Source organism: Dendrobates tinctorius, unplaced genomic scaffold, assembly GCF_039654945.1.
Source record: "Dendrobates tinctorius isolate UK_male_01 unplaced genomic scaffold, ASM3965494v1 ptg000071l, whole genome shotgun sequence".
Lineage (NCBI taxonomy): Eukaryota > Metazoa > Chordata > Amphibia > Anura > Dendrobatidae > Dendrobates > Dendrobates tinctorius.
In genome coordinates, this window is record NW_027361739.1 from 15,462,298 (window position 1) to 15,471,061 (window position 8,764).

The 8,764-nt window shown below is 46.3% G+C and overlaps 1 protein-coding gene across 1 annotated transcript; it reads left to right on the top strand.

Moving 5' to 3' along the window:
- The first annotated feature begins 3,982 nt into the window (after window positions 1-3,982).
- Window positions 3,983-5,440, top strand: LOC141096122 (uncharacterized). The gene is made up of 2 exons (XM_073582528.1): window positions 3,983-4,133; window positions 4,259-5,440. Exons 1-2 carry the CDS (start codon window positions 4,096-4,098, stop codon window positions 5,298-5,300), a joined length of 1,080 nt encoding a protein of 359 aa, XP_073438629.1. The 5' UTR covers window positions 3,983-4,095; the 3' UTR covers window positions 5,301-5,440.
- The last annotated feature ends 3,324 nt before the right edge of the window (window positions 5,441-8,764 follow it).

Genomic DNA, 8,764 nt, shown 5'->3' on the forward strand with positions numbered 1-8,764 from the left:
CCGACTAGACGTGCCCGGCCTCGTTCTGTTCATTTTTATTGAGTGAGGCCACACATGTCTAGTCAGCATGTGACCGCATGTATGTAAATTACCGGCACGAGAGAATCCTGACAGCGTTCAGTGGGCACTGTGAGAATTCAGAAGTCTGCAGTCACACAGAATGACTGCAGACTCAACACAAACCTGGACAACCCCTTTAATGTTCCTAACAAATAAAAACATGAGAATTAGTAGCACAAATAACATTTTCATCCAAGTACCTTATAGATGACGTCGTCTCTGGAGTCGTTCTCCTTTTCTTCTTCTTCTCCAGACCCCATGATGAGTTTTCTCATCCACAGCGGCCTCTGCAGACTTCCATCTTCTCTGGTCTTCTGCAGCAAATCTCCACACGATGCCCTTAAAGATAGAAGTGTCATTATAATGCTCCTGAATAAAAATATCTGCAATATACTGTCACCTCACACTATTCCCCTCCCTCCTCTAACATCCCTCTGTTCACCATACTGTCTCCTCATATATTTACCCCCTCACTCTCTATACTGTCTGCTCACACATACCCCTGACTCCCCATACTGTGTCCACATACATTAACCTGTTCGCTCCCCATACTGTCTGCACCCAACCCCCATACTGTTTCCTCATACATACTTTGTGTCCTCAAATCTCCCCACACACTTTAAATCCCCCATCCCCACTCCAAATCCCTCACACACATTAAATACCCCCCATCCACACACTCCAAATCCCTCACACACATTAAGTAACCCCCCAACCATACTCAAAATCCCTCACACACATTAAATAACCCCCATCACCACTCCCAAATCCCCACTCATTAAGCCCCCCAAACAATAACCCCCATCCCCACTCATTAATTCCATCCCCACTCATTAACCCCCGTCCCTACTCCCAAATCCCCCAACACATTATGTACCCCCTACTCCAAATCCCCCCACACATTATCCCCCATCCCCACTCATTAACCCCCCACACATTAATTCCATCCCCACTCATTAACCCCCCACTCAATAACCCCCATCCCCACTCATTAACCCCCATCCCCACTCATTAACCCCCCACTCATTAACCCCCCACACATTAACCCCCATCCCCACTCATTAACCCCCCACACATTAACCCCCATCCCCACTCATTAACCCGCCACACATTAACCCCCATCCCCACTCATTAACCCGCCACACATTAACCCCATCCCCACTCATTAACCCCCCACACATTAACCCCCATCCCCACTCATTAACCCCCCACACATTAACCCCATCCCCACACATTAACCCCCATCTCCACTAACCCCCCACACATTAACCCCCATCCCCTCTCTTTAAACCCCCCACACAGTAACCCCCATCCCCACTCTTTAACCCCCCCACACAGTAACCCCCATCCCCACTCATTAACCCCATCCCTACTCTTTAACCCCCCACACACATTAACCCCATCCCCACTCATTAACCCCACTACACATTAACCCCATCCCCACTCATTAACCCCCCACTCATTAACCCCCATCCCCACACATTAACACCACCCCATCTCCCATCTTCGGTGGTTGCTTCAGCTCCACATTGGAACACACTTACCACCAGCGCTGAGCGTTCGCTCTGGGTGCTGGGGAGTGACGTCAGCAGCGTGATCACATGACATGTCACGCTGCTGACGTCGCTCTGGCCCGGCGGTCAGAGCTGCAATTGTACTGGCGTCTATACAGACGCCAGTACAATTGTTCCCTGGGAGCCGGCACGCGCACCTTCTCTGCGCCAGCTGTCAGCTTGACAGCTGACACAGAGAACCGCCGACTATCAGGCCGGGGGGGCGGCAGAACGCAGCCGCCAGGGAGGACACTGCGGACCGCTGCATTAGGCGGCCCGGACTACGCCCCCTGCCGGCTGCGCCCAGGGCAACTGCCCCGGCTGCCCCCCCCTAGATACGCCCCTGTGTATGGGGGAGCATTATATGGAGCCTTTTATATACTGTATGGAGGAGCGTTTTATGGGGCCCATTATATACTGTATGGAGGAGCATTATGTGGGGCATACAAAAAAAAATATATACTGTATATTTATAAAAAAAGATTTTGCCACATGTGTATATAAGACAGAGAATACTTACCAATCAGTAGGCAATGTACTCACTTCACTTTCGTGTCCAGCATGTTCAGGGCCAGGGCGCTCCTTACAAGATGCTGATGAAGACATTATGAATGCTGCAAGAAAAAAGGCAGAAATCAGTACATACTAAAGAGAGAAAGAAGGACAGACATTTAATTTGAATACTCACATTGTCCAAAGTTGAGATTCTTCCCTGCATAGCTTGTAGTCTGCTTCCCAGTCTGTAGAGTTGTGGACTGGCAGTGCCCACTCACTCTTTTTTATCTATGTTTGCGTGGGGGGTGGCTAATTAGTGTCTAGACAGGTTTACTCTGGAAAAACATGCGTAACAAAACCCGTTCTCATAGACTGTAATGCATTGCTTTGGCGTATTCCTTCCACAATAGGCCGCATGCACAAGGCGGAGGCAAATTGCCGCCTCCAAAATTGCAACATGTTGCATTAGCCGCGCCCAGCCGCACAAGCCGAAACGACGCATGCGTAATCAAACGCGGCAAAAAGCATCCAATCGCAGGAACCTGTGTCAACAATGTCTTGCGCTGGTTTCACATTTCCGGTTGTGTCGGCAGCGTTTATGCCGCATACTTCTGCTTGCGTCGTGTTTTCCAATCCTTAACATTGTTGAAGCAGGTTCCTGCGATTGGATGCTTTTTGCCGCGTTTGATTACGCATGCGCCGTTTCGGCTTGTGCGGCTAGCGCAACATGTTGCAATTTTGGAGGCGGCAATCTGCCGCCGCCTTCTGCATGCTGCCTATTGCAGAAGGAATGCGTATAAACAATGCATTACAGTCTATGAGAACGCATGCGTTCAAAAGCACATGCGATTGCTCACGTTTTCTTACGCATGTGTTTTTCCAGAGTAAACCTGTGTAGACACTAATTAGCCACCCCCCACACAAACATAGATAAAAAAAAGTGAGTGGGCACTGCCAGTCCACTACTCTACAGACTGGGAAGCAGACTACAAGCTGTGCAGGAAAGAATCTCAACTTTAGACAATGTGAGTATTCAAATTGAATGTCTATCTGTCCTTCTTTCTCTCTTTAGTATGTACTGATTTGTCTTTTTTCTTGCAGCATTCATGTCTTCATCACCATCTTCTGAGGAGCGCCCTGGCCCTGAACATACTGGACACGAAAATGAAGTGAGTACATTGCCTACTGATTGGTAAGTATTCTCTGTCTCATATATACATGTGGCAAAATCTTTTTTTTCCTTTTTCAGAACGGTTCTTCATCTGGAGCGGAGGCAGAGCAGGAGCAGCCAGCACAAGGTCGGGTGGCAAGACGTCGTGTAAGTATACTTGACTGATTGTACTGTGTTTATTTTTTGCCTGACTGTACTATTCTTGCCTGTTCCTTATTTCTTCACTTTGCTTCTTTCTTCCCTTTTTTGTCTTTACTCCTAATCTTTTTTTTCTTGCCTTTACTTATTCTTGCCTGCTTTTTTTTTTCTTATCTTAACAACATTAATGTCGCTCTTTATTTTCTAGGTTACAGAACGGGAGGAAGATGTCATCGACAACGACCTCCTGATCACACTGGTCCAGAAGCGAGTCCCGTTGTGGGATACCCAGGTTCAGCAGCACTCGGACAACCAGGTGATCCGGCGCCTGTGGAATGAGGTGGCCAGAGAGATGCTGGATGGATGGGACAACGCCCCGCAACGGGTCCGCAAGGCATTTCGTAAGTATTTCAATGTTGTGCGCTGCAGCAGTGACCTTGGCCGTGATCACACAAATGTGTGTGATGCGATAAACTCCTGCGAGTTTCTCGCATCACACACAGTTGAGTGTTCCCGGCCGAAAGTGCATTGTCTAAACATTTCTTCTTTTTTTTCACAGTGCACAAAGTCAGAACACGTTGGCTTTCGATGAAGGATTGCTTCAACAAGGACCTTTGTATTGAGAGCCAGGCTAAAAGTGGTTCTGGGGCAAGGATGTGAAAATAGAAATACCAACGCATGCTGGCGTTTTTGAGACCGGTCCTTGCCCAGAGAACGTAAGTATTTTTGTGGTGTATTGGATTGTGTTGTATTGCCTAATCTGTATTTTTCTGTTCCACAGGAGTTGGCGCTTTTACTATTGTAAATGTTTGGTACTAATGTTTTTCTTTTCTTTTCACAGCACCTGGAGCAGCACCCTTGAGCCTGGTTCTGGAGCGGTCCTTCATCGAACAGCCATGGACCCGTCCCAGCCATCCACGAGCGAAGCAGCAAGTGGCCCGGCAACAGAGACTGGAGACCAGGAAGCTGGTCCATCAGGTGTTCCCCTGTCCCAGGCCTCTTCCGCCTCTTTTTATCTTGGGTCTTCCCAACAGCGGCAGAAGGCCTCGGACAGGACGCTCATGCCCGAGTTCATGCACTTGAGCTCGATCTTTCATGATGGGCTCAAGGCGCTGGGAGACAGACTGGACAGTGGTTTGAGCCATATTAAGACACTTATCCAGGATGTCACCCAAAGCCTTGACCATCTGAAAACCGACCTCCAGAGACCAGCACATCATTTTTTTAATCAGATTGAACGGGGCATGTCGGAACACCTTAGTCCTGATCTCCAGCTCAATGTGATGCATGCCTACAATGCTGCTTATGTGCAGGCTATGCAGCAGACTCGGTACTTGCAGCAGTCAGTGGTGGCATTTCCACCTGTGCCAACACTGTCACGCTTGACCTCAATACCGAGTTCTGCTGCATACCACTGCACGGCCACCACCATTCCAGGCCCTGCCGGTCACCACTACAGCTCCACCACAATGCCAAGTGCTGCTCCTCAGTCCACCGCCACCACCGTGCACAGTGCTGCTCCTGCTTGGACCTCCTCCACCACCACCACCACTGACATGCCGCAGCAACCAGACCCTGGCAGGACATCCACCACCAGCATGCAGCAGCAGCAATTAGACCATGGCAGGCTGTCCACCAGCACCAGGCCGCTGCAGCCCCAGGATACTGGCAGGTCATCGTCCAGCACCATGGTGCCAGAAGAAACCACCCTGACGCTCCCCAGAAGACAGCAGCGCAGAACACTGGACAGAGACCGCAATAAAAAAAAAGAAACGGACTGTAACACTCCCTCCCACCTCACCTCCCAATGTGTCTGTGATGTCCGGTTTGTCTCAACCTTCCAGTGTGTCTCTCCTCTCCCATTCCTCCAATACCGTCTCTGAATTCCCTGACCCCACTAGTTTCAGTGCCCCTCCCCTGCATCGTCTTTATCCAGTCAGTCGTCCCAGCTCAACACCCCCCAGTTACGTCACTTTACCCCAAGTCGGCGAAGTTAATTATTTTTGTTTGTTTTTGTAAATAAATTTGTTTTGTTTGGCCCCTAAAACGGTTTGGTTATTTGGGTATTTCGCGCCTGCAACACACACCGTGCTCCGAATAAACACACTGTGCAGTACACTTTTTGTATTTGACACCTCATAGCTCCAGGAGTGAGAAAATAGAACACTGCAGCTTTGCTTCTTGTGTTTGGTATGGAGCTATGAGTTGTCAAAAGCAAATATGACATGTATTTTCTACAGCATCTCTTCAGTGTGCGTAATCTATAGTTAAGCAGACTGAAGAGACGATGGAGATAATACAATGCATATCTATAGTAACCTGTCCAGGTGTCTGAAATAGTGAATTCAGGATGCTGTGTTTTGTGCATCCTGAATTCACTATTTCTGAAACCTGGAACGGTGAGTATAGATATGCATTGTGTTACCTCTATATTCACTTCATTCTGAGTGCAATTACGCAGACTGAAGAAACGATGGATTGAATGAAGTAACCTACAGTTGTGTCCAAAAGTATTGACACCCCTGCAATTTTGTCAGATAATACTCAGTTTCTTCCTGAAAATGATTGCAAACACAAATTCTTTGGTATTATTATCTTCATTTAATTTGTCTTAAATGAAAAAACACAAAAGAGAATGAAGCAAAAAGCAAAACATTGATCATTTCACACAAAACTCCAAAAATGGGCCAAACAAAAGTATTGGCACCCTCAGCCTAATACTTGGCTGCACAACCTTTAGCCAAAATAACTGCGACCAACTGCTTCTGGTAACCATCAATGAGTTTCTTACAATGCTCTGCTGGAATTTTAGACCATTCTTCTTTGGCAAACTGCTCCAGGTCCCTGATATTAGAAGGGTGCCTTCTCCAAACTGCCATTTTTAGATCTCTCCACAGGTGTTCTATGGGATTCAGGTCTGGACTCATTGCTAGCCACCTTAGAAGTCTCCATTGCTTTCTCTAAAACCATTTTCTAGTGCTTTTTGAAGTGTGTTTTGGGTGATTGTCCTGCTGGAAGACCCATGACCTCTGAGAGAGACCCAGCTTTCTCACACTGGGCCCTACGTTATGCTGCAAAATTTGTTGATAGTCTTCAGACTTCATAATGCCATGCACACGGTCAAGCAGTCCAGTGCCAGAGGCAGCAAAGCAACCCCAAAACATCAGGGAACCTCCGCCATGTTTGACTATAGGGACCGTGTTTTTTTCTTTGAATGCCTCTTTTTTTCTCCTGTAAACTCTATGTTGATGCCTTTGCCCAAAAAGCTCTACTTGTGTCTCATCTGACCAGAGAACATTCTTCCAAAACGTTTTAGGCTTTTCCAGGTAAGTTTTGGCAAACTCCAGCCTGGCTTTTTTATGTCTCGGGGTAAGAAGTGGGGTCTTCCTGGGTCTGCTACCATACAGTCCCTTTTCATTCAGACGCCGATGGATAGTACGGGTTGACACTGTTGTACCCTCGGACTGCAGGGCAGCTTGAACTTGTTTGGATGTTAGTCGAGGTTCTTTATCCAACATCCGCACAATCTTGCGTTGAAATCTCTTGTCAATTTTTCTTTTCCGTCCACGTCTAGGGAGGTTAGCCACAGTGCCATGGGCTTTAAACTTATTGATGACACTGTGCACGGTAGACACAGAAACATTGAGGTCTTTGGAGATGGACTTGTAGCCTTGAGATTGCTCATGCTTCCTCACAATTTGGTTTCTCAAGTCCTCAGACAGTTCTTTGGTTTCTTTCTTTTCTCCATGCTCAATGTGGTACACTCAAGAACACAGGACAGAGGTTGAGTAAACTTTAATCCATGTCAACTGGCTGCAAGTGTGATTTAGTTATTGCCAACACCTGTTAGGTGCCACAGGTAAGTTACAGGTGCTGTTAATTACACAAATTAGAGAAGCATCACATGATTTTTCGAACAGTGCCAATACTTTTGTCCACCCTCTTTTTTATGTTTGGTGTGGAATTATATCCAATTTGGCTTTAGGACACTTCTTTGTGTGTTTTTTCTTTTAAGACAATTTAAATGAAGATAATAATACCAAAGAATTTGTGTTTGCAATCATTTTCAGGAAGAAACTGAGTATTATCTGACAAAATTGCAGGGGTGTCAATACTTTTGGCCACAACTGTACAATACCACTGACATAATAAGTGGATTTGAGATGAAATACATATGATACTCGGTACAGGGATGAATACAGGTTTTTTAATTTACACGAAACATTAGGAACTTTTTAACATTACAGGTACTGACAAAAACACAACACAACATTTTATTAAATCATTTCATCTTGCCATGCAACACGTCCCATATCAGAAACAAAATAGGCAGCAAATTGGTCCCTCATTTGGGCAACTTCAACTGTTGACCGCAGAGGGTGATGATGGTAATCTGGCAATGGTTTTGAAATGGGTTCATCAAGTTCAATGTTTGGTCGCTCTTTAGCCATTATGTAGTTATGCAGAACCACACAGGCTTTGACGACCTCATCGACTGTCTCCATGTTTAGATTAATGGCGGTTCCAAGAATGCGCTATTTAGAGACAAGAATCCCAAAGGTACACTCAACTGTTCTTTGGTCCCTTTTCCGTCTGTAGTTAAAAATCCATTTTGTGTTGTTCAAGTCCCGACTGGAGTAAGGTTTCAGTAGGTTTTCACACATCTGAAAGGCCTCATCCCCAACCATAACAAAGGGCATGGGCCTTGATTGTTGGGAAAATTTTGTGGCAGGGGTAAATTAAAATTATTCCCATACAAGCGTGGGCCCGTATCAGAGTTTTTAAAAGTCTGGGAGTCATTGCCATGGCCAAAAGCTCCAATGTCCACGGCGATAAAGCGACAGTCCGCATCTGCTATCGCCATGAGCACAACAGAAAAAGATTTCTTGTAGTTGAAGTACTCTAATCCAGTACTGGCGGGTTTGGTAATCCGAATGTGCTTTCCATCCACTGCTCCCAAACAGTTGGGGAAATTACACACTCGCCAGAAAATTTCTGCAATTTCAAGCCACTTTTCCGCGGTGGGTCGGGGGATAAATTCATCCCGGAGAACGTTCCACAAAGCCCGACAGGTGTCCGCAACTATTCCAGACAGGGTGGAAATTCCTATCCGGTACTGAAAATGGAGCGATGATAAGCTCTCACCGGTAGCCAGGAATCTGCCAAGCAGAGAAAGAAAAAAATTAAGAACTATAATATGACGGGGTTTAGCTAAACACTGAAAGGAAAAAAAAATACAAAGCAGAACAATAATAATTATGACAGGCATTTTTTGTAAAAATATAACATACCTTAATGTGACCAGGAGACGTTCCTCAGCAAGAATGGCTCTACGGAGCTGGGTGTC

Coding starts and splice junctions, on each gene's coding strand:
- LOC141096122 (XM_073582528.1), top strand. CDS start 4,096: ATGCTGGCGTTTTTGAGACCGGTCCTTGCCCAGAGAAC. Junction 4,134..4,258: donor CCGGTCCTTGCCCAGAGAAC/GTAAGTATTTTT, acceptor TTCTTTTCACAG/CACCTGGAGCAGCACCCTTG.